The sequence below is a fragment of the Pogoniulus pusillus genome, chromosome 13 (genome assembly GCF_015220805.1).
Source record: "Pogoniulus pusillus isolate bPogPus1 chromosome 13, bPogPus1.pri, whole genome shotgun sequence".
Classification (NCBI taxonomy): domain Eukaryota; kingdom Metazoa; phylum Chordata; class Aves; order Piciformes; family Lybiidae; genus Pogoniulus; species Pogoniulus pusillus.
Genome location: NC_087276.1, coordinates 7,840,579 through 7,866,145, shown reverse-complemented (window position 1 = coordinate 7,866,145; position 25,567 = coordinate 7,840,579). Strand labels below are relative to the sequence as shown.

At 49.0% G+C, this 25,567-nt stretch overlaps 1 protein-coding gene across 1 annotated transcript; it reads left to right on the top strand.

Annotated features, from left to right (window-relative positions):
* Positions 1 to 2: 2 nt before the first annotated feature.
* On the top strand, positions 3 to 16,974 carry BDH1 (3-hydroxybutyrate dehydrogenase 1). Its single transcript, XM_064152885.1, has 7 exons — positions 3 to 95; positions 1,928 to 2,059; positions 5,038 to 5,110; positions 6,450 to 6,560; positions 11,472 to 11,613; positions 13,104 to 13,256; positions 15,138 to 16,974. The coding sequence occupies exons 2-7, from the start codon at positions 1,977 to 1,979 to the stop codon at positions 15,605 to 15,607; spliced, it is 1,032 nt and encodes a 343-aa protein (XP_064008955.1). The 5' UTR covers positions 3 to 95; positions 1,928 to 1,976; the 3' UTR covers positions 15,608 to 16,974.
* Positions 16,975 to 25,567: the final 8,593 nt, after the last annotated feature.

Genomic DNA, 25,567 nt, shown 5'->3' with positions numbered 1-25,567 from the left:
CAGCCCTTCCCCCGGTCCGCCCCCCGCCGCGCCCCGGCAGCCGGGCCCAGCCTCATTCAAACGGCAGCAGCGCCCGGCAGGCCCGCCGGCTCCAGGTAACGTGCGGGTAGCCCTCTGAGCAGCCTTGGGCCTCCGCGGCGGGGAGAGGGGCGGGTGGGCAGGCAGGCCCGGAGTGCGAGGGCGAGGCGGCGGTAACGGCGGGCCGGCCCTCCCGTTCCCCTGGTTCCCCTGGTTCCCCTGGTTCCCTTGGTTCCCCTGGTTCCCCTGGCTCCCGGGCCACTCGATGACCTTTGCCCGCCTGTGGGAGGGGGCGATCCGGGCGGAGCAGGCCACAGCGTGAGGCTGGGGGTGCCTGGGCTCTGCCCTGTGCGGCCTCCGGCCACAGCCCGCCCCTCGCCGCCCACCGAGCTCCTTGGCTCCCGCGCGTCGAGCCGTTGCGCTCCGGTGAGGCTGCTGCGCGGTGCCTGCCCTTGTTGGGCGCCGCTCGCCCGCTCCTGGCCGCGGCAGCCGCGCCTCTGTCGGGGGCAGGCCCGGCCCCTCGCCCCCTCACTGCAGAATCCCTCACCGCAAATCGCGTGGGCAGCAGCTGAGCTCTTGAGTTTGATCAACCCCCCTGAACCTTTGAGGATGACCAGAGCCGGCTCTTGAGCCTAGACCTCGCCCTTCGGAACCCGGTACCTCACCAACCGCTCTTGTGTGGTAATTTCCAGGGTTTTCAGTCGAGGCCTGTTTCGCAGCGGGCCCCGGAGCTGCCGCCGCAGCAGCTCAGCCTTTGGTAGAGATGCAAATAAGCCCTAACGACAAGATACTGTTTTTCTGCTCTCCTCCCGGAGGCTGTACGTTCCGCTGGGATCACTTCTTTGTGTGCTGGATCAGTTTTGTTCATGATGAATAGTTAAATTTCTGTACCCACTTCTAGTTCTTGAGATGGTTTCCCCTCGAAGTGAATTTAATGGTGATGACTGTGCATAGTCCAGCATCACCAGCTACCTTATTACAACTAAATGTAATTTTAACCTGATGGCTGTGGTGGCTGTAGAGCCTAAGGGTTGCTTTGGGAACACATAATAACATAACTTGTGTCCAGAGAAGGGCGACGAGGCTGGTGAGAGGCCTTGAGCACAAGCCCTATGAGGAGAGGCTGAGGGAGCTGGGATTGGTTAGCCTGGAGAAGAGGAGGCTCAGGGGTGACCTTATTGCTGTCTACAACTACCTGAGGGGTGGTTGTGGCCAGGAGGAGGTTGCTGTCTTCTCTCAGGTGGCCAGCGCCAGAACAAGAGGACACAGCCTCAGGCTGCGCCAGGGGAGATTTAGGCTTGAGGTGAGGAGAAAGTTCTTCACTGAGAGAGTCATTGGACACTGGAATGGGCTGCCCGGGGAGGTGGTGGAGTCGCCGTCCCTGGGGCAGTTCAAGGGAAGGTTGGACCTGGCACTTGGTGCCATGGTCTAGCCTTGAGCTCTGTGCTAAAGGGTTGGACTTGATGATCTGTGAGGTCTCTTCCAACCCTGATGATACTGTGATACTGTGAAGTTACATCTTTGATTACATAGGGCTGGGTAATAGGTTGAACTGGATGACCTTGGAGGTCTCTTCCAACCTGGTTGATTCTGTGAGTTCATATAGCTGAGTTGAACCAGTCTATTACACATAAGTATTCTAGTTTTCAGCTGTTTAAGACCAGATCCACTGAAGAAGGAGAAACTGACATTAAATGCCTTCCTGCTCACTCGTTTACTTTAAATCTTTTTCCTTAATTAAAAGCATCTTGAGGTGATTGGGAGCCAAGCTGTTTCTCTCAGAGTGAGAGAGTGCAGGGGGGAAAGATAAGTCCCCTTGGACTTTATTTTCTTGTTGAAATGCAATGGAGTCAGCATGACATACAAAAGAACTGAGCAACTGAAAAAGAGGTGCTGTCTTGTGTTGCAGAAGAGAGAATAAATAGTCTTGCTGTTGGCAGAGTGTGTGAATTGGAAGCATGTTGGCTACCAAGCTGTCCCGGCCTCTCCTCAGCTTCTCTGTGAAAACCCTGAATTTCAAGGACCCAGGGAATGGCATCAAGTAAGTAACTTGGTGGAGAAGGAGTGAGATCTTGAGTGAAGCATACCTCAGCTGATTTCAGAGGGACAGTTTATTTACAGCATCACATGATGGTTGAGGTTGCAAGGTACCGCTTGGGGTCATGTAGTCCAACCCACTAGATCAAGTAGGGCTTCCTAGAGCTGTTTGCTTGTGACTGTACAAATGGCTTGTGAGTATCTTCAAGGATGGAGACTCCCCAACCTGTCTGGGCATCCTGTGCCAGTGCTTGATCATTTTGCTGAGCACAGAAGAGATTAACTCTTATCTGCAAGAAGTGATTGATAGCATGTTTTTTCTTACACTTGGACCATGGTTTGTAGTCAAAAGGAGGTTGAGTACAGCCTTAATTCAGTGTCAAGTAAGGATTTATTCCTGACTATCTGAAAGTAGGCCTTGCTGCAGTGGAAGCTGTCATTTATGACTTCAATAATGAGGCAATGAGTCACATGAAATGAGAAAGCTTAGAAGGGAGGATTTTGGTGAGAAATGGATGTGGGACGAGTAATGAAATTGGTTTTATTCTGCACATGAACAGAAAGTTCCCTCATTCCTAGCTCTGAAAGAGAAAAAAAAACAACCTATGGTCTGTGTGGGAATTATACTTGGTGATCCTGAGAGTCTTTTCCAACTTGAATGTTTCTGTGATTCTGCTAGTCCAAATTCAGAGCACTTTCACTGACTTTGCTTTAGAGCAGGGTTTCCAAACAGTGGTGTGTTTACCACTAGTTTTACACAAGCCTTTTGCTGTGTAAACTGCCACCTCCAGTGTTGCTTTACTGCTGTTGATAGTGGCATCCAGCACCATTGCTGTCAAGCATGGCTCCTATAACAGGGAGCTATAGAGACCAAAGATAACTAAGCTGATAGAGAGTTCCTGTGCAAACAGACATAGGCCATTTATCTCCTGTTTACTTCACACATGCCAAAGGTGCACCAACAGGAGTCTGCTGTAGCTATAAAAATACAAATTAATCCTTTAGTAACTTGAGAAAAGAATTGTCAGAGGTTTTCCCCCACGTTTTGTTTTGCTTTCTGTGCTGTGCTTGGTGCATCTTGTACTCAGGGCAAAACTATGTTGTGTGTTTTTGAAGTACCCATAAGCTGCTAAAACTGAAGTGGAAATCCAGTTGTTTGAAAGACAATCTTGTCACTATACTGGTATGTTGATACATTGAGGTGGCATTAATTTACTTCCTTTTTTGGTGTATCTGAACAAAAGTGAAGGCATAGGCATGAGCACAGATTGAGTCCAAGGACCGTATGTGCATTTCAAAAGTTTCACTTGTGGTCTCTAGAGTTCAGTCATGCAGAAGGACAGAAATGGCTGATGGTACATTACTGCTTTGTGTGTGGGCTCACTGCACAGGCATAGTGGTTGTTCCTCTGATGACACTCCTGCAGATCAACAGCCAGCATCTATTTTATACCCTTGCCTTCTGGTCAAGGTAGGCAGAGTGCCAGGTAGCTATTCTCTGCAGGTTACCGTGACTGACGGCAGCAAATCAGTGCTCTGCAATGAAATAACGGGCCCAAGCATATGAAAAAGAGAACTTCAATTCATGGAACTAAAAGAAATGAACACTTCTGGGCTCATTGAGGAAAGCTTAGTGTTGAGATAAAGTTCTAAGCCAGGTTTAGAGGTCTGTGATGTTCACACAGACTTTGCTTGGGGGCTCACCTTGCAACAATTAAACAGGTTGTTGGTATTTCAAGAGATGATTTACCTTGTGACACTCAAAGTTAGAAAGAGCTGAAGTGTTGCAGGAAGGCGAGCAGACCCTTCCCATCTGGTTCAAAGCTTCTGGTCTAGCAGACCCTTTTTCTAGCATTGTTTTCCGAAGATGCAGCTCAAAAGTTGGAGTGCCTGCAGATTGCTGTTCAGTGTAGTACAGGTCACCCTGGAATTGCTGTGATGTCTGTGCAGCAGATAATTGTGAATTGTTATGCAAATTCATTCAGAAGACAGAAGAGCAGCCTGAAAGGTAAGCCATGCTGAAGGATAGATGTTGTTAGAGGGGCCAGAGGATGAAAGAAGTACAGCAAGACTCGGGGGAGGCCAAAAGGTTCTGGAAGGGCAGTGTCAGTGCTCAAAGCGAAAATGAAAATGACGGTACAGTCCAGAGAGGTGGTTGCCCGGGTCAGAGGACTGGGTCACTCTTTTGGGGTGTCTAGGGCCAGTTTTGATGAATGATGGGCAAGATCTAAGAAAGTATGATGCTACTGGTAGCATAGCTTTTCTAAACAGATACTTACTGCATGGAAAGCATTGTTGCTTCCTTCTGGTCTGTCTGGTTTATCTTCCTGGGAGTTTGCCACACTATAAAAGGGAGCTTCAGATCATCATGGCAGGTATTGCTCAAAGACAGTGCCTTTTACTTTTAACAGCTGCAAAGAGAGTATTTAAGATGTAAGAGGGTCTACTGGGTAGGCAGTACAGAGGAAGAAGTGTCATCCAAGGTAATTGAAAGGTGGAGCTGTGTAAAAGCAGTGAGAGAAAAATTAGACCAGTTTGACCTTAGGCTGAGTGTCAGAGACAATGCCACAGAAGAATGATCAGACAAACCAACAACTTTGCCTATCTGAGCTTTGTGGAGCGCTAAGTTAGAATGCTGTTGCTGTTGGAACTGAAAGTGCTGTACTTCCCATTTTGTGGGTGGGAGCTGCTCTGTGTTTCCAGATTGGGAGCTATTTTAGAATTCTCCATAATACCCAGACAGCTTCTGCAGCTGGAAATAGCATCAAGGGCTTTTGAGAAACAAATGTTTCCTACTGTAGGAAGTACACAGGCTCGGAATATGGAGAACTGTAGACTGAATTCTGTTTTCTCAGATAACAGTCTGCATCATACGTGCAGGCACACTGCTTGCCTTTTCATGTGTGTGCACAGATGAGGTGTTCCAGTACAGACAAGGTATTCCACAACTGATTGTTCTGTTGTTTTTTGAATTTTTTAACAGGCCTCTGCAAAGATTTTGCATCCCTCTCTTGTCCTCAAGTGGCAGCCGCGGTTACGCAAGTGAAGTTGATCAGGTAAGTGTGATTGTGGTTTCCAGGAGCTAGTTCTGCTGAGCTGAGGTTTTTAAAATCCCTGAAGACCAAATTCTCTTTTCCAATTTGCCCAGAAAGACTCCGAGCTGGACCTCTCCAACATGCTCCACATTCTTTCCTATCACAGGCTTCCATTGACGTAGCACAGTACATGCTGCTAAGGATGGAAAGAGGCAATCAGACCAGTGTGATTTTTCTATTTTTGGAGCTCCCTCAGCAGATGAAATCTTTCACCTTAGACTGGGGGTAATTTGCATGACAAATAATGAATTTCTGCATTATGGTTGTTTAAAGACAGGTAAATAAATTGGTGATCTGGAGAGAGGCCCTCTAACAGCCTTTTCCTTGAAGATTCTAGCTTGCCAGGGCCAGTACCAGGCAAAAAGAAGAGTGTTTTGCCCTCTTGCCTGTCTTGTGGCAGTGTAGCAGTGCTAGAGCACACACATCTTGCCCTGTAAGCCTGGGACAGAGTCTCAGGGAAATTTGGATATGTCCCTTGCATAACTGCTGGGCTTCCAGTGTGACCCTCATCAGTCCCTGTTTATGCTGGGGAAAGCCAAATTTCTAGTTTGTTAAAACAAATGAACTGGAATTAATTACAAGTAATTATTTCCTACTCCCACCCACAGCAGCACTGCATTTTTCAACATGTCACTTAGCTGCTGCCTCTCTCTGAGTCAGAAGAAGACATTTGGAGAAGGAAGTGAGGTGTAACTGTTTAAATTTTAATTTGGAAAAATAAGACCCAGGAAAAAAGGCAAAAAGGCTGGATTTAATTTCAGATGTTAAATGTACTTGGTTCTACTTGGCTTTAAAAACCCAGCAATGGAGAGTTTACATGCTGGAGAGAGGAAGATGAGTAAGGTTGACCAATATCCTTTCTTAGTTAAGTTACTTTCCTCATGCCCTGTGGGCTGCATGGCACAGAAGAATGGACTCTTGACTACTTTGAAGTAATAGGAGCAATTCCTACTGAAGACTCCTACAGACAGTCTTGAGGACTGCCTGGAATATGTCTGGATTTCAAGAAGGATGTAAACTGCCAGAAAATGGTGCTTTGCTTGATCTCTGCTCTGGGAGCCTGTTGTCAGAGGTGCTAAACTTCTCTTTTGGAGGGCTGGAGATCCTGCCTCACTCTCTCAGTGTGAGACCTTTGTTCCTTGTCTTCAGGAGGCACTGGGTGGCAGTAGCTGGCAATGAACGCAGAGAATGTCCTTGGAACAGGCTGCTTCTGGCCAACCAAGGACATGGTTAGGTTCTGTGCAAATCACTGATGTCAAATACTCAATTCCATTGTGCTTTGTTCTGGTTTGTTTTACAGATTGGCAGCAGAGCTGTGCTTATAACAGGTTGTGACTCAGGGTTTGGATTTGCCTTGGCCAAGCACCTGCATGCCAAAGGCTTAATTGTTTACGCTGGCTGCCTGCAAAAGGTAGGGAAAACAAACACTGTATTCTTCACCTGTAACACGTGCACAGACACGTAGCAAATTAAGTCTTTCCTGTCCACTCTGCCCAGCTTTCTGCCGAGAGGAGGGAGTGATTTGGAGCCCAAAGAGAAAGGCATGAGTGCTTGAATTTTCTGGAGCATCACCTGCTCTAGACCTGTATCAAGACTGATCAGTATCTAAGGAAGTTCTTAACTGAATTGTAACACTGTGGTCTGTTCCATGTCTGATGGACCAGAACCCCAAATCTAATTTTGTAGACTTATCCATAAGTAAGTTTTGAGATCAGGTTGAGTCTGGACCTTTGGCCCTGCTCTTAGACGCTACATATTTATGCAGGGTTTATTTTCATTAGTTGTTACATCCACCAAGCCACCAATGATTTTCTGACATAGTGTGAGCACATATTTCTATATTCATGAGTACAGCCATGCCTGAGTGTGCACTGAGGGCCTCTTGAAGTCGCTGTGAGGCGACAGAGTTCCACAAGTGCAAATGAGAGCAGAATGAGGCCACAAGACGCAATCTTAGTACACTCTCCAGGAGCCCCCTGTCTGGCAGTCAGAGATGCCTAGTCACAGAGAACAGGAGAGAGCTTTAGCCTCTTTCTCCTTCTGAAGCACTGGCAGCTTTTCAGCTGCATGGCTGTTTCCCAACAGAAACAAACCCGCTTCTCAGGATATCCTGGGGTGGATCAGTTATTTTTGATCCTAATCTTTTAGCACACTCATCACTTTTAAGTGTATCTTGAGTAGATAGATTATTTAAAGAGAATTTGTCAGGTGTTTTTAAATGTTATCCATACTCTTTCTGCTGTTGATTTTTCCATTCTTACTAAGTTTTGTTTAAATTACCAGCTTCTTGCTGCTGTTTTTTTTTCCAAGAGGGTGTTTTCTGTAGCTCTGTTCCTTGTGGTGTCTCAGCTTTGGGTCAAGGGTTTATTTGCTAACTAGGGCTCCCTCTACAGGCCTCCCAGGATAAGACACTTAGAAACTGGTGCTCCTCAAAAGGTGTGGGGACTGGGCAGATGTTTGGCAGATGTTTTTACTCAGCTTTTGTAACCGAAAAGCAACATTAAAGAATATAAGCACGTCACAGACTTAAAATCCACTTCTTGGAATAATAATCTACCTCTATGTTGACAGAAGACAAAAATTGCAGAGCTGCAAAGTTACTTCTGGGTTTCACTTCCTCTCTCTGAGCTGCCAGAAAGACCCAATCTTCAGGGAGCATGTCTCTGTTTCTGAAACCTCCCTTCCATTTTGGTGTCTTCAGTACTTGATCTACTAAATGCATGTTAGTGGGAAATCTTGGCCTCTGACAATTTTAACAGAAACTGACATGCAGTAGCATGTCAGAACTCTTTCAGGCTTTATTTCCTTGCCAAAAATCAGTAGACTGCTTTGGTGTATCACTGGATGATTAAATATTACTTCTTTAGCTGGACTCGCATCCTGTGCTCCAAAATTTGTGTGACTACCTCAAGACTGGTAACAGCTGTTGTCAGCAGAGGAACACTGTAAAATGCCAAAGCTCCTCAGTTTGCAGCTTGGCTTCCTATGTGTCTTCAGATGTAGACTTTACATGGAACTGCTCTGTAGAACTAGAGCAACTTCAGGAGGCTGAGCTGATTTCTCATTGTGCCACAAGTTTTGCTGGCAGATCCATAAGCAGAATTCTGATCAGAGTGCAGTTGTTGCTGGCACTAATTTTAGGGGCAGAAAAAGCCTGTTGTGCTTTTAGATGCTAGATGGAACTGGAGGTAGCAGTAAGAAACATCATCTCTTCCTTGAATATTTTTGACCTAACCCTGACAGAGAGGAAATGACTATGAAACCTCAGTGTTGTTTTCATGGGACTGTTTTTCACAGCACATCTGAACATCAGAAGCATACTCCACTTTGGGGAACCATCGTGTCATCAGGTTTTGTGCTGTTCTTAGGAATGCTGGATTAAAAATGTGTGCAGTGCTGGCTCTTCATCAGGAAAAAGTTTCATTAAGTGGCCAGATGCTGAGCACCAGACTGTGTTTTTACTGAAGGAAACCTGAGAGAGTCATGACTGAGGGAGAGCCCAATGATGGATCTGTGCTATTTCACACACAGTTCTTCTCCCTAACATTTTCACTGGCAAATGTATTGGTGAGAGCTGGGTTGTTGCTTCATTACCAAAAGTCAGTGATAGACTGGATCCAATGAATGATCACACTGCAGCTGTCTTATTTTTTCCCTCTTTGGTTAGTAGCTGGAGGAGCCAGCTGACACAAGATGAAGAAGGTATTTTTCCATCAGGATCTGTTACCAGTGGACATATGTGATGTTTGTCACAGCTGTCAGGAGTGTGATGGAAGCCCTGTTTGCTTTGCTTTTTGCGCTCAGTCCTGTTGGGGCTTGCAGGGGAGTGAGGAGACAGAGGTTATCTGAGCAAACTGGCATGCAGAGCAGTTACTGTAGGGCTCACCAAGAGTGCTTGGAGCCATAGAGTGTTACTAGCACTTCAAGGACACACTAATAAAGATACAGAAGGCAACCATGGAAAGAGGAAGATGAGGCAGTGGTATGTTGTTTCAGTATGCAAGAGCTGGGTCCTCTTGGTGTGGGGCCTGGACCCTGGGGCTGACAGCAGAGAAGCACTGATCTTTTGATGCAGCATCAGAAAATCCTTCCACTGCTGCATATGATCCCAGGAATTGGACAGGCTGCATCCTATGCCAGGGAAGCATAACACAGTCACAGGGTGCCTGACTTAAATGCCACCCCTCTGCCCTTTCTCAAAAGTCAAAGGGGGCAGCCCTGTGGGTCTGGGTTAATGCTCTTGGCCAGGATCCCTGCTCCCAGTGCCCAACTGCTTCTGGATGGGAGGGCAGAAAAGGATGCTGTGAAGATCCCAGAGGGACCTCCTGAGGCTGGTTTGTTACTGTGACCCAGAGATTTTGTAGCACCTTGCGGAGGTGGGACTGGGGAAGGGCACACCTTGGCCTTATTGTTCTTCCCTTGAGCCATATCTTCTCTTTCCAAGGGATTTGCATGCTTGCATTTGCTGATTCCCTATTAGCATTCCCACATGTGCCACCTGTATGCATTTCAATGCTTTGCCATGCACACTGGCTTCGGCACCACGGTGGTTTTGAGCAAGCAGCAAACGTAGCATGAAACTCTATTTTCAGTCACCATAAAAACAAACACCACTGAGCTGTGCATGAGACTTTGAACTGCTCCCTTTTGTGTGCAGTATGCTGCTGTGTGCAGAGAGTGCAGGAGGTGCTTTCACTTAAGGACAAACACTAACCGCTATTAACAGTCTGCGGTGGAGTAAGGAAGGGTGGAGAAGACAGAGGAGATGTTGGTTACTTAATGAACTGTCTGTGAGTCCAGTGGGTAAGCTGAGGAACAAGAGGAGGCAGGATAAAGTTTTCCAGAAGACAGGTGGCACAGGAACGGGGGAATATATGGCCCCCATCGTGTGGTATCTAAAGCACTGAGTCTGAAAGGAGCTCTTGCTCGAGGGGCAAAGAAGCATCCTGGACTCAGACTGCAGAGATGAGCACTGTCTTGTTGACAGCTGACTGCTGGCAGTCTCTGACAGGGAGTGCCTGTGGGTTGAGGTGTTTGGAACAATCTATTGTCATTCAGCAGCTGGGAAACAGCCCTGCTATGAAGAACTGTCTTGTTCCAGGTCAGAGGAACAAAGCTATCTGTCCAAAAAAAGCTTCATTTGCCAGAAGTGAAGAGCACTGATGTTTGCCTACTGATGCTGGTTGAAGGTTGAGTGGTAGGGGAAGAAGAACAGCTGAAGATGGTCCTGTGGGGCACACTCGGTGTCTAGCCTGTTAATGGGGGGTAAAAGACTAATAGCCAGGGGTGATACTGAGGGGACAGAGGGAGTTCTTAGAGTACAGACAGGGATGTTTCCCAAAAGTGATTGTTTTCAGAGCTAGACTTCACAGTCTCTACAGAAGTACCCTGGAGTGGCCAGCACAGTCTAGTGGTTTATAACCGTGAAAGAGATAGAGGCAGAGTCCCAAATTTGGTATCCCATGGCTATGCCTCAGAAGCACCACAGCCAAACCACTGCTGTGAGGGAACTAGCTCTAGGCCTGGCATCTTCAATGCCAGGGCCATTGGCCCATGTGAAAGGCTGGTTACATGGCTGGGCTGTGAGTGGATAGGTGTGCACTGAGGGCATCTGTTCTCAGATGGGAAAATAAGCAGTGGATATGGGAAATGGGAGTGAGAAGGAGCTCGTGGAGGGTGGCAGAGAAGAATGCTGATAACGATGCTAGGGGCAATTGCTAGCAGACAAGCTGGCCAGGCATTTGACTGGACTCTGTAGGAGTCTGTTAGTGGCAGTAGGTGGGTTTCCAGGCAGTGATGAGCTAAAGGGAGAGCACAGTGGGCAGGCAGGGAGGCAAGCCCTCCTATAGGATTGTCATTCCCAGAGCTGACAACGTGACTGAGAAGCCGTGTCAGTGTACAGCCACTTGTGGGCTATTCCCTACTGTACCCACACTAAACTATTTGATGTGCTCCACTTGCAAGCCCAAATGAGAACAGCATCACTGCACCACTGGGGCATGGCGTGATCTCAGGAGCTTGTGCTGGGCTGGAATTGCCCTGCTGGGGGAGATAACAGCTCTGTCTGCTTTCTTGGTGGTCAAAGCAGTTTGTATGAGCTGACTCGTTGACAGGGGTCATAGTCAGGTGGTGATGCTTGAGGAGTGGTATTCTGCAGGAGCAGCCCTACCTGTTCCCTTTCCTCGTAGAGCTGCAGGACTGCCCTGAGTATTCTGTTACTGCCCTGCATACTCTCTCTTGCTTGCTGTGATGGTTGCTATGCGTTTGGTGTTCTACACAAGCTCTTTGGCCAGATTCAAGCCAGTGATTTCTTCCCCTCTAGGACAAGGGTGAAGGTGGCTCCAAGGATCTGGACGACATGAAGAGTGATCGAATGAGAACCGTACAGCTCAATGTCTGTGACAGCAAAGAAGTCGACCGAGCCGTGGAGCACGTGAATAACAGTTTGGAGGACCCAGAGAAAGGTAGGTGGCATGGGACGGGCTCTAAGGTCACATAGGTGGCAGGAGCTCCCTCGGCTGGGCTCCGAGAGTATTTCTAGGGCACATCTCGAAAGCTGAGCCTGTGATTGAAGGACACAAAGCTTCAAAGAACAACAGTGCCGAGCAGTGGCCTCTTTAAATGTTGTACCATACGGGGAGGCAGCTGCCCACTTAGGACATCACCTGCAAATAAAACCGCTTGGGTTTTTTTTTCTCCACTAGGTCCTATAGGAATTAGCAGAAATCAGGGTGGTGTTCAAGGGCCTGGCACTCGTGCTTTATTCCTATGACCTGAAGTTTATTGTGACCCCCTGGCCCCAGCACTCAGAGATTGGCATATTCCCATTGCCTCCCCCATACTTCCCCAAAACTTTAAAATGCAGGGGAAATGGAGACATTTTCCAAAGGGTTTCCCATGAATTTCATTAATGCCATTGCAGCAGAGATTTCAGAGTTCAGGGAGTAGCTATAGGTGACTTTCTTAGCCTGCCTTACCTTATTCTGCTGAGTTGAAGGCAGCAAATTCTGCTGTAGGACTGTGAAAATCCCAGTTGCTCTTCCTGAAACCTTTCCACCTTTAGTGAATGACTTTTTTTTTTAATCCTTTTTCATCCACACTTCAACATGAAGGCTGTTGTATTTTGGATTTTACATAAACCTATTTCTCTTGCTTTTATTATTTTTTTTATATCTAGATCTACATTTTTATGTCTAGATATTCTCTATAAATGTAAAGTTTGCTAACCCTGTCTTCTCAAGGACAGACCAGAGTGCAGTTGCCTTTTCTGAGCTGCTGCTGAGAACACAGATATGGATATGGTCAGTCAACATAGAACAGTGAGTTTTTGAGAAGCCTTCCCAGATCTTTCTCAGGCTGTCTAATGTGTGATGGAAGCTAATATTATTCCAAATTGCTTTTAAATCTTTCTTTTCACTGCCAAATGAGTTGGTAGCTTCAGTTACTGCCACCTCTGTTGCAGCAGAATAAAAGGGAGAGGCAGTGGCATGCGTGCCCACAAATGTTCACTCATGCCCACATGCCTCATTGTTGTTCTTCAGAGGACACAAGGGATTTTACTTTGAAAGAATTACTTTCTTTGGTTCTTACAAGGTCTTTCCTATTCTTACTATTTATATGTAAGGACTCTATTTTCTTTATTTTAAAGTATCATGATGAGTATAAAGAAAATGGCAGGAAGGACAGCTTAGACAAAGCTGAGGTTCTTTGCTGACTCAAAAATTCCTGGGAAGCTACTTTGTGGCTAGACAATACAGACAGGTCTTGGTTGTAGTTCTATTTACTTAAGAGATTGAAGTTTGCTCCAGATTCTCTTCTGTCTTGCTTTCATCATTACCAGTTGTAATGAAGGGCTCTGATGTATGGTTCAATAATCTATTAGCAATGCCTTTTCCAGGTTGCCTCTCGTGAGTCTCACAGAGGGAAAGCTTTCTGCTCAATTTTTGTCTTCTAGGACTCTGGGGTCTGGTCAACAATGCTGGGATCTCCACATTTGGGGAAGTCGAGTTCACCAGCATGGACACCTACATGGAGGTAGCTGAAGTGAACCTGTGGGGAACTGTGAGAACCACTAAAGCTTTCCTCCCACTCATCAGGAGGTCAAAGGGTGAGTGATCCCTTCCTAACACTCTCTGGAGCAGGTCCCACATCCTGCCCCACCCTGTCTTGTGTTAGAGGCTGGAAGGTCTATTATGCTTCTGTCTGCACCACTGGCCACCTTCATACCTTTACAGACAGAATGTGACCCACAGCATACACACAAGTGACAGATTTCCTAACCATTGCTGTGAGTTACACAGCAAGGCAGCACTCTTAAAAACAAGTAGTTATTTCTCCTTCCCACCTGTGCTGCCTGCTCCTGCAACATCCCAAGCAAGATCTATTCTGTCATGCCTTCTCTACCTGTTAAGAAGCTGCACTCCACCAAAAATTACAGTGCCAGGAGCAATCCTACCCTCTATACAAAGGCCAGCTGTGCCCGTGCTTGGCAGGGTGGGCAGCAGCAGTGTACTGTGATGTGCCTCTTGCACAGAAGTTGTCAGCTGTGTACTGTGTTACCTTGGGAGCTTGTAAGGTATGAGAGATGAGGTTTGTACAGCAAAGGAACATAGACATGGAGCTTGTGTGAGTCTCAGCATAAAAGGGCAAAAGTTTTCCTGTATTGGGTCCAGCTCCCTGACTAAATGAAAATATTTTTCCCTCTTGAGGCAACCACAGACATTAACAACGTTACTCTGTGCTGCAGGCCTCAGCTGTTTGTGGCTCAGGCAGCATTTCTTCCACCATGAAAGGGTCCAAAGTTTCTAACACAGCTCAGCCACAAGCAGTATAGGAAGTGCAGAGAATTGCTACTTCTGGTTAGGCTGCAGCAGCCCCAGGCTCCTTCCAGCGTTCTCTCTAGCCAAAATGGATGACTTCTGGAGAGGAGAAAGGTTTCAGTCCTGTGCCTGGAGTCATAAACCAGCTGTCACATTGAAAAGGGTGCAGTGGATTTAGACTGCTCTGCCTGTTTGTGGTGCAGGAGCATTCCATTCCCTTTTAAGCAGCAGACAGTCTAAGACACCATTGAGCTCCTGGACTGCGTGCCTTTGACTTGCAAATAAACAAGCTCAGCCTGGGTGCCAGAGACTTTTTTGCTGCTGCTTTCTCTTCTCTGGGATCAGCCCAGGCTGTTGAGCAGTCATGTTTCCCAGTGTGCCAGCTCTCTCCATCCTCTTCTGTGTTCCCCGTAGCACTGAGCGTTTTGTGTCAGAATGTGCCTGTTCTCTCAGGTGTGAAGAGCCAGAGAGCACAGGCAGTGAGCTTACTCTTCTGCCTGAAGGCCATTGCCTAGGGCAGGATCACAGGATGTTAGGGGTTGGAAGGGACATCCATATATCATTGAATCCAACTCTCCTGCCAGAGCAGGACCAGAGAATCTAGCGCAAGTTGCACAGGAACACTTCCAGACATGACTTGAAAGTCTCCAGAGGAGGAGACTCCACAACCTCTCTGGACAACTGTTCCAGTGCTCTGGGACCCTTACAGTCAAGAAGTTCTTCCTCATGTTGAGGTGGAACTTCCTGTGCTGCAGTTTGTACTCATTGCCCTTTGTCCTAAGGCACAACTGAGGAGAGTCTGTCCCCTCCCTCATGATACCCAGCCCTCAGATATTTATAAGCATTGATTAGATCTCCTCTAAGTCTTCTCTTCACCAGACCAAAAAGCCCCAGGTCCCTCAGGCTCTCCTCATAGGGCATAGCCCCTTAATCATCTTCATAGCCCTTCCTTGGACTCTTTCGAGTAGATCCCTGTCCCTCTTGAATTGGGGGAGCCCAAAGCTGAATGCAGTATTCCAGGTGAGGTCTCACCAGGACAGAGAATATTCAGGCAGTGCCATGAGGAGGTCTGCATGTCAGCCCTTACAGATGTACAGGGGTAGGTGGATTCCCACCACAGGAATCTGTTGGGTGGTGTGTGTCAGCTATCTGCTCTCGCCTCTTGCTAGGTCGTGTGGTGAACATCAGCAGCATGATGGGTCGGATGGGCAGTCCTGCCCGCTCCCCGTACTGCATCACCAAGTTCGGCGTGGAAGCCTTCTCCGACTGCCTGCGGTACGAAATGCAGCCCCAGGGGGTGATGGTCAGCATCGTGGAGCCTGGCAACTTCATAGCTGCCACCAACCTCTACAGCCCCGAGCGAATCAAAGCCATAGCCGACAAAATGTGGGAGGAGCTGCCCGAGATAGTGCGCAAAGACTACGGCAGGAAGTACTTCGACGAGCAGGTCAGCAAGATGGAGACCTACTGCAACAGCGGCTCCACGGACACCTCGCCCGTCATCGAGAGCGTCACCCACGCCCTGGTCTCCACCACCCCCTACACCCGCTACCACCCCATGGATTACTACTGGTGGCTGCGCATGCAGATCATGACCCACATGCCCGCGGCCATTTCAGACCGGCTCTATGTCTACTGAGGCCTCGCACTCCTAGGATACCCAGGTGGGAAATTGGTTTTCTAGAGAGCATTGTACACACTTCCCCTTAGTCCTTCCAAAGCTTTTCTAACCTCATTTCAGAGTACTGTATTTTAGCTCTAAAGGGTTCATTTCAACATCTGACATAACCTAAAGGGCAGTCATTTCCAAGGGATGCTTCATAGGCAGGAATAGATGTGCAGGGACATTTCATTCTTTGCTATTTATTTCATGTAATCCCTTCTTTCTCACCTCAGATACCAAGTTATAATTGTTATTTAAACTGCAATTGCTCTAAAGTGTTTTCAGAATCATTTCTGCTGGTGGCCAAACAGTCTTCACAATTCCTGCCTAGGATGCAGCCTTCACACCATAGAACAGAGGCCCTCGGTGCTGTAATGGCAAACCACTGCATCTTGATGACAGAGAGTGTCCAACAGACTTTTCCAGGCCGGGTCACAGTAGCAAGACAGAGCAGAGACTTCTTTGTTTTGGGATCAGAACTCAAAATGCTCTAGGTGCTGAAACTGAGCAGCTGACCCTGTCCCTTTCTGTCTTAGAATGACACTGATGAAACCTTAGAGATAAGGAACCAATCTGTTTTTCTTGCATGCTTTCTTGCAAAGCAGTGCAACAATCCAGGGACTCAATCCTACAGACTTTGCCCACAGGAGTTTCTTACTCACATGACCATTCCCATGAGTGTGAGCAGCTTTACACACAGGACTACAGCAATCAGGATTGGCCTGCTGCAACATTTTTCTTCAACAATAATTGATTATCAACTCAAGACTTAAATCTGGAGAATTCCAGCTCCTGTGATGGGTGAGGATCACCACTGAGCAGAGGGAAGCAGAGAGGGTCACAGGCACATCAGTGAATGCCATTCTCATCAGAAACCTCAGCGGTCCACTGAAGTATTTGTACACCACTTGCACAAAACGGCCTGAAACCTGGCCAGAGCCTCTAGACACTCTTACAGTGCAGGTGATGGTAACAATCATAACTTCACTGAGCTGAAATACATCTAAAATGGTATAAACTTAACAAAACGTCCATAACAATAACTTTAAGAGCAGTTTCTTTTCCGTGGTGGTTGTTTACATGTCTGAGAAATGTTTGTTTTGTACCATAAGAAAAGGGGGGAAAAAAAAAACAAACCAAAACGCAGAAGATTTCTTTTTTCATGGGAAAATGTGGAAAGGGCAATTCTTTTTTAAAAAGCTCAAAAGGCAAAAACTAAAGCAGTGATTAAAATACCATTGTTGGCAGTGGCAAAGAGGAGTGATCTCACGTGCTCTAGTAACATACTGCGACGTGATCAAACTCATTTGGCTTAATAAACGTCTCCATGAATGGTAACAAAAGTCAGAGGCTCCTGCTTTTTGTTTTTTAAATATTTAGGGTGGAAGGCTCACATTCATTAGTGTTTTGGTTTAATTTGGTGGTGTTTGTGCCAGTTACACAAAGACTGCATTCAGGGGCTGGTCTGCAGTCTTGAGTCTTGCATGTCTGTGTTAGTGCAAGACTTCTGTAGGAGTGCCAGCTGTGCCCTGCATCTTGTGACAAACAGACCTCACCTCTGGGCTCTGTATTCACAGCTCTTAAACCTGCATCTGTATCAGACTCCCACAGATTACAAAGGATTATTATGGATTATTCCCAGGGAGCAGGAAGCAAAATAGAGCTCTGAAGAGAGGAGTAGGGCAGCAGTAGTTCAGCAGGGCAGGCACACAGCAGGTCACTGACAGACCCAAAATAAAACCCTTGGAGAGACCTGCTGGTTTCATGATCTTCTCTGGGGTCCTAGCAGTGGTAGCTGCATCTTGTGGCGCAGTGCTTCCTGCCTTGTTTTTCCGACATGTGGACTTCTCACTGGGACAAATCATAGAATGGTTGAGGGTGGAAGGGACCTCAAAGATCATCCAGTTCCAACCCCTTGCCATAGGCAAGGACACCTTCCACTAGAACAGGTTGCTCAAGGCCTCATCCAGCCTGGCCTTGAACACCTCCAGGGAGGAAGCAGCCACAACCTCCCTGGGCAACCTATGCCAGTGTCTCACCACCCTCACTGGAAAGAGCCCTTTCTTAGCATCTAGTTTGAATCTCCTCTCTGCCAGTTTAAACCCATTCCCCCTTCTCCTGTCATTACAAGACCTTGTCAATAGTCCCTCCCCAGCCTTCCTGTAGGCCCCCTTCAGATACTGGAAGGCCTCCTCAAGGCCTTTTCTTCTCCAGGCTGCAGAGCCCCAACTCTTGTAGCCTGTCCTTATAGAAGAGGTGCCCCAGCCTTCTAACCATCTTCCTGGCACTTCTCTGGGCTTGCTCTAACAGTTCCATGTCCTGTAGGAATATTCACCACAAGAGCCCCAGCAGGAATGGGGAGTCAGTTGCAAGGCAGAGTGAAGCACCTGGGTAACAATGTTTGCTGCAGGTGGCACAGTAAAGAAAAGCCTTTACAAGAATAGTTCTTGGAGTCTAAATGTGTAGCCTCAGGATGCTTAGTAATACAGAAAGTCATGTTCTTCTGCTTGGGGTACTGGCTCCCCATTCTACATACTTTTGATACAGACATCAGTGGTGACAGGCATTGAAAAGGCTGAGCGTGCAGCTGAGTTCTCCCACTTTGGCTCAGGCATCTCTGAGAGCAGGCTTAGCAGGCATTTACCAGTACCACAATTAGCCCTTGACAGAAAAGTAAAGCTCAGTGCTGCACAGCATTGCTTCTGAAGCTCCTGAACTCCTGCCTGGAGTTCCCACAGGGAGCTCTGAAGTCATGCCACTGCTCTGAGGCTGGAGGAAACACAACGGTACTGCTGTCCTGCAGTGTGATTCGTGCCATCCTGTGGGCACATGCACTGGAGAGGTGATGAGTAGGGTTTTCCTGTGCATCGTGGTTATTCCTAAATATCTGTGAGTGTTCCTGGCACTGGAAGAGTTTGGTAACTGATTGGTAGTCAGGAGGGCAGCAAGCTGGGCAGTTTTCCTGCTGGGATCTTGGCAGTCCCACAGTTTGCCCTGAGAAGCGCATTAAAAGCTAATCCCCTCTGGTTTTGCCTGTCTGTCTTTGTGACTCTGCACTCTAGGTCCTGCCTGCACAGTGTCACCACAACTCCTGCAGTAGCTTCAGCACACCAAGTTTGTTTGAAAACTAGAATGAACTAAAGCATAGCATGACTTTTCTGGCTGCCCGGGCCTCTGCACTCCCAGAGCTGACTCAGTGGGAGATCCTGCCCCCTCGGGAGGAGGTGAGGAGCCTGCAGAGTGAGTTTGCAGGAATGCTCACCTCTGGGCTCTAGTCTGATCCCAGCAAGCTGGAGGGAGGGTGCCCTCTTCCCAGATTGCTTGTCAGGCAAAAATCATTGGTGATGATTCAAAAGATCTCACTTCACAGCATCTTTTGGGCACCCTGGAGTTAAAAATAACTCCCTTGGGTGGTGGGAGGCAGCTGAAATGGGGTAATTTTAACTGCAGCTGTTACATCTTGTTCTGAGCCTTAATGAGGAAATTACAAAACCCTATATACTTAAAATATTTTGTTCCTAGTGATGAGGGTGGTAGGTGCTGCTTTTGAGACCAGCATTTAGTGACTCCTTACTGCTACATTGCAGAGATTTTGCAATTAAGCACAAAATCATTTTGCAACCAGGAGGTTGCATAGCTTTGGGAGAGCTAATCCCAAACCTGTGCCTCAGCTCCTGTGTCCCAGCAGAGGTCTAGCCTAGGCTCCCTCCTAGCTCTCAGCTCTTGGAGTCTGGCTGTGAGTCCTGGTCCTGGGCTGGCAGTTCGGAAATGGAACTGCTCTGGAAATAGAGAAGAGGAAGGGACTACTCCTGTTCAAGCATAGCTGAGTACAGTGTTTTCTCCAACAATTAAATAAGTAGGTAATTAAATAGTTGAGTGGCTCAGTTTCTGTACAGAAGCCAGGGAACCTTGCTGCAAAGTATATGTGCAGCTGCTGGCGCTTTGTAGCCTCTATAGCTTTGAAAATGAAGTCTCTTCCCAGCAAACAAGAGAAGAATCCCAAGCATAACTCACAGAAGATCTGATGACACCTCCCTGGAGTGATGCCAGTCAGGAGCACAGCACCGGTTTCTCTTCCTTCTTTCCCAACTCTTGGAGTGCTGCAGCCTTAAACTGGTGTTTCCCCACGTGAGAGGAGGCACTGACTTCGTACCACCAAAGCAGCGAGCAGCAAGTTGTTCTTCACCATGCACAAGTACAAGAAGCAGGAGATGCCAGGAGCATGTGTCCATCACATGGATGTCAGGTAGTGTTCCCAGTGCCTCCCCCTGCTTGCTCACCACCTGCCACTTGTCACAAACCCTGCTGGGTGATGGGTGAAAGGGATGTGTGAATGGGCAGAATTGTGGCAGTCAGCTGAGGTAGTGCATGCCCTGTCAGCTAACAGACCAACTGCCTGGAGCGGGCTCATCCTCACCCCTGCCAGCAGAGTAGTGAGGGCAATGATGGCCAGCACTGAGGTCCCAGCTTGCCCTGTGTTACTGGGAACTTCTACTCACAACCACACAGAGAGGGGCATGCAGTGGCACAGATGCCATTCTGCAGCTTCCCTGCAACTGATAAGGGACAGGCAGAGGGCTCTTCTGCTTTCCAAAGGGCATCAGGACACTAGGGCTGCCTGGAAAACCACAGATCAGACTGACTTTCCACCACAGCCAGAAGGCAGCTCACTATGGTCTGTGGGAAGCCCAGGGCTGAGGAGCCTGGCTAGGATGGAGGCTGCTGTCTTCAAGTGGTTTTGGTAACACACTGTTTTGTTTGCTACTGGGTGTGGTCTTTTGAATCTGCCTTTTTGTCAGTGTCTGCCCTTTATCACAAATGAGTCTCTTGCTCTTCCTGGTGGAGCTCTGTCTCCATAATGAAATGAAAAAAGTACTTGACCTGGCTGGAGGCTCCTCTAGTCATCATCTCCTCTTCCTTGCCTAGCATAAGGTTGTGTAATTAGTTGTGTGATGTGGCACATCTTTAGCACAAAAGTTTGGGAGACCTGTCCTCACCTCCCACGTGAGTCCTGGCAAAAGAGAGCTCTCTCCCAAAGTAGGGGTGCTCCAGTTTCACATCTCTACAGCAAGCAGGTCATCCCACCCACAAGCCAGTTGGGATCTGACTATGGTGCTGAGGAGCTGTGCCCTGGAAACCACAGCGTCGCTGCAGCCACCACAGCCATGTGCAGTGACTTCAGCCTGTCCTCCCTTTGCGTTTCTGACAAGCTTCAATGTGGTTTTCCCTGGAGTAGTTGCTCCTCTCACTGCTTATGTCCCCATTAGTATATGGGGCCAGATACTGATAACCTTTCCCAAGTGAAAAGTGGAGGTAGAAGTCTAAACCTCCCGGTCCGGGCTTGTGTGGGTATTAATCTGTAAAGCTCAACCTTGCCTTATCTTCCATCCAAAGTCTAGGCTGAGAAGCAGCAGGAGCCTGCACTCCCCATCCCCACGTACCCATACACCAAGCCCACAGAAAGCTCCTTGCTAGAGTATAAACCAGCATAAAAGATGGGGTAATATCCAGAGCAATCACTGCTGTGGTATTTCTGACTTCACCTGGAGCAGGAGGGACCATAAATCTTGTGAGGTAACATGTTGCCACAGAGACTTCCAGCCAGTTTTTCAAGCCTTAGCAATCTAAATGCTTCCAGGGCACCTGAACCAGCCCACCCAGAGCTGGGCATTGCCAGCACAGACAGCAGCAGGTTTCTGTTCTACCCACCAGCACAGGGCGAGTATTTGCAGCTTCCCCTAGGATGAGATCTTGAAGTTGTTGTGGGAAATCTTGACAGGATCTAAGTCACAACATGGTGAAATTAGGGTATTTGTTGTTATGAGACTGGAAAGTGTGACTGATCTGGAGAAGAGATGAGGAAAAAACACAGACTGGTTCAACAGAAGCTTTGGGTTCTTGCTGATGTATCACCTCTGGATCTGCTATGAGTTTAGAACCACTGCAAATGATTGTACTCTCTGATGAATCATCAGGACCTGGTCAGTCCCAGTCAGGATCCCCCACCCTGCCTATGGCCCCATTTTGTCTCCTCTGTACGTGTTCATTTCCACTGGGGTGGGGATGGAGGATGCCGTTTTTCAGCCATGCTGGACTGGGCTGACCCATGTGATCCTCTCCCGTGGGCAGAGCCCATGCCCCTGATAAAGGCAAGAGCAGCACTCAGGGGCAAGGGGTGCCTCTACTCTGATGGAGATACTCCTGGCAGCCATGGCCCTGGTCATGCTAAACCTGCTGCCCTTGGGAATGGTTCTGGTGCCACCAAGAGGTCATCCCCTCTCGCTTTGTCCTTCTTGACTCTGCTGTTACTTCTCACTTCTGAGAGATCCCTTCTGCCTCCCGTGGCTGGTGGCTGGGTTCTGGCACACACCAGAGGGTGCTGGATCAGCAGAAATGGAGGGACCTGCTTCCACCTGGCCTGCCAGTGCTTTTCCTGAAGCTTTTCTGGATGCCAACCAGCTCGCTGCCTCTGCTGTGTGGGGATTAGCCATGCTTAGCAGAGACCTTTCCAGGTGAGAGAGACTCTCTGCCTCACAGGATTTGCATGTCCTTTGCTGTTGTAGCCAGCTCTGCCTCTCCCTGTTACTTAGAGGTTTTCTGTAGCACTGAATCCCTCAGCAAGGGGTAAGGTACTTTGCTTCCAGCTCACCTGCTGTGGAGCAGCACTTCTGAGCAACATCAATGGCCTGTCAGGAAAGCAGAAGAGCAGCACCGGCATGCCACAGCCCGGCACGGCTCAGCCCTGCTCATGCTGGGGCTGCCCAGGCAGCAGCCCTCAGGGATGCAACCCTTCCTCCTCCTCCCTCGATGCCTCTGATCCTTCCTTTGTTTCTCAGCTCCTGGGATATCCCTCAGGTGAATTGCCCCACCAGGTCGATGGACTTTAGCTGCACTCTGACACTAATCTGTGAGGCATGAGTGCCCCAGCAGGGCAGCAAGTGGCTCCTGGGCTCCTTTTGGCAGTGGTTGTGTATTTGTCACAGTAGACATGGCTTTGTGCCATGCCAGGCTGGTGTCCCTTTACCTCAAGGGGCTTGCCAGCACAGTGTGTGGGAAACCCTGATGGGCACAGGGGAGAGGCCAGCTCCTCTGTGTGGGGTGACACATTCAGATCCAGGGGTTCAGTGCCACAGGGGATGACTGTGGGTACAGGGATGCCCTTGTGTTTTGCAGTGTCCTGTGGCTCTGGGGATGTCCAGTCTGCATTTTGTTGCTGAAGAGGAGACAGAAATGCAGAGACAGGTGCACAGGGGCTTGGGGAAGATTTAGCTCAGCTGTAGTTTGCCATCCAAAATACCTTCCATGCCTGGGGGGACATCGACCATCCCTGGCTGAGCTCTCTGCATACTCTGCACCAAAACTCAGAGACACTCTGAAGCTGGAACTGGTGGCTGCTGCACTGAGGAAGGTGAGCTGCTGGCAGGGACATCAAGAGTACCTCAGAAGGTTGGAAGACTTTTTATGCCCTTTTTGTTCCTTAAAGCAAATTTCCCTTACAGCCTCAGCTGGCCTGGGCCCACAGCACTGGCAGAAGGTATGGGTGGGAGAGCAGCATGGCTCAGGGATGCTGCAGGGTGAGACAGGCATGTGGGGATGTGGCAGAGGTGCCACAGGGGACAGTGTGGCATCTTGGGGGAGCCTGACACAGAATGGACATGGGTATGTGTGGATGAACAATGAGTCACTGTGCTCCCTAGGGTTGTGGGAACCTAAAGCAGCCCTTCCCAGCCTGGCAGGGGATAGGCTTCACCCTGACAACAGCTTTCCCATGTGCAGCATTCATCCTTGGCTGCAGCAGCCCAAGGAAGATCTGGGCCCATGCCACACTGACAGCAGAGCTTCCCACCCTGGCATGGCCAGCAGTCTGTTAGCTCTAACCTGCTGCCAAAACCCACACAACATTGTGACCTGAGCAGATTTGCCAGGCAGCCTCCAGCCAGCTCCTGCCTTGGCAGCCTCAGGAGGGCAGTGGAGTGGTGGGTGGGAGGACAGTCCTTAGCAGGCCTGCCCTGAGCTGAAATTCCCAGAGTCCTTCTAGTCACCTGGTATCTGCAAAGAGGGGAACTAGCAGGGCATCCCTGGTTGGCAGACAAGCATGTAGCAAAGCCCATCTCGTGCATCAGCTTGGTGCTCCTGTATGGAGGAGGCTGTAGGAATGAGGTAGGCTGATGCCTGGGCTCCTTGTCTCTAAGCATTAATCCATTGCTCTCTGTTCTGCAGCCCAAGGGTATTTCCAGCTTTTCTGCAATCCCAGGCATGCTTGGAGCCCCAGTATATGGTGCCTTACAGTTGTGCAATCCCTGCAGTCCCCCCAGAGATGTAACAGGTGTTGGAGCTGTGCCCCAGATGTGTGCCACAAGCACTGGGTGTCCCAAGAGTGGGTGAAGGTAGGCAACTGTCCTCAGACCCTAAAAAAAATCCCTTTAATCCCTGCTAGATGAGACCAAGGGGTGACACATCCACCAGAGACAACTCAGCTGCCAGCACAAAGCGCAGCCAGAGCCATGTGCTGGTGCTGCTGGCTGTGCACAGGCTGGTACTAGACCATTGGGCTGAGCCCCAGTCACCGCCTGCCACCCTGAAGGGCTCTTTGTGGTCCTGGCTGCTGTGGCTGGACCCTGTGGCACCCATCCCCACTCCTAGTTTCCCACTTGCAGCAGAATCCTGTGCACGAATGCTCTTGTGACTTTCTGACCCACTGCAGCCATGCTCTGGTTTGCAGCATAACTGCCAAACTCCTCCAGAAATCCCTCAGCACAAAGAGCAGGCCACTAGCTAAGTGGCTTTCTGAGTTTGCTCTGGATGTGGCCACTCTTGAGCTGTGCTAGGCAGAAGGCCTCATGTGCTGGTGCAATGATCATCCAGGATGTGCATCCTATCCAAATGCCACATGTCCCACATGGCACTGAGGGTCAGCAGCTGTGTTCCCTGACAAAGACCTGTGGCAGAGCTGCTTGCATTGCCTGGAGGTCTGTGCTCAGGAGCTAATCTGGCCCCGGGTGCACACCTGCCCACAGCTCTGCACAGCAGCTCTGGTTCTTTCCTTTGCTGCTCTGTTTGGCCTTCCATGGGATGGAGGATTTGCTGCTGTTACTTGTGAGAAAATAGGGCTTTAGGTGGTCCTAGGCTGGGCTCAGTGGTGCTGTGTGCCTGGTACGTGCAGGGGATTACACCAGGGAAGCAGAAGCTGAGTGCATGTCTTGGTATTTGAGAGCATCACCAGGGATTTTTCTTTCCCATTCCAGGAAAAAGTTGATGCTCTGGAGGACTGCTGACTGCTGCTTCCACCTTTCTACAGTTCTTCAGGAGAAACTCCAGGCATTTTGAGCTCCATCCCAGAGATGGAAAAATACACCCAAATTCCCAGCCCAGCTGATAGCCAGGCCCCCAAGGAGACAGGACACAGAATACAGACCTTGTGTTTGACATCTCTCGGGCACGCCCGATATGTTGAGACCCTGCTCCTGGAAGATGACACCGTGGTGCTGCCTCCCTTTCAGCCAGCCAGCTCCCGGGCAGCAGCGATGCGACTGCCAAGCTCTGTGACATGTGCCTTATAACAGGATTCATCCCAGTCCGACGCAGCGCAGAGACCGGTGGATGTCTGTCAGCCCGCGGCGAGGATGAAAGCAGATGAGCTTTTTATAGGACTGGGCTGAAGCTCTCCTGAAGATCCGCTCCCAGGAGCGCTTTGAGCTGCGCCGGCAGCTGCGGTGCCGAGCGCGGTGGGAGGGCTCGCAGGAGCTCCTGCACTGCTGCGGCGGCGAGAGGGTCTGGAGCCGGTAACAGTGTTCCCAAAGCCGTGACAACCGTTTTGGAGGACTTCCCCAAGTGAAGGCAGCAAACGGCAGAGCTGGGTTTTTAGCTAGCTGGTAATAAGGTGGTGGATGTGCCTTAAAGCTGTGACTGCAGCGGTGTGCGTCACACACCCACAGC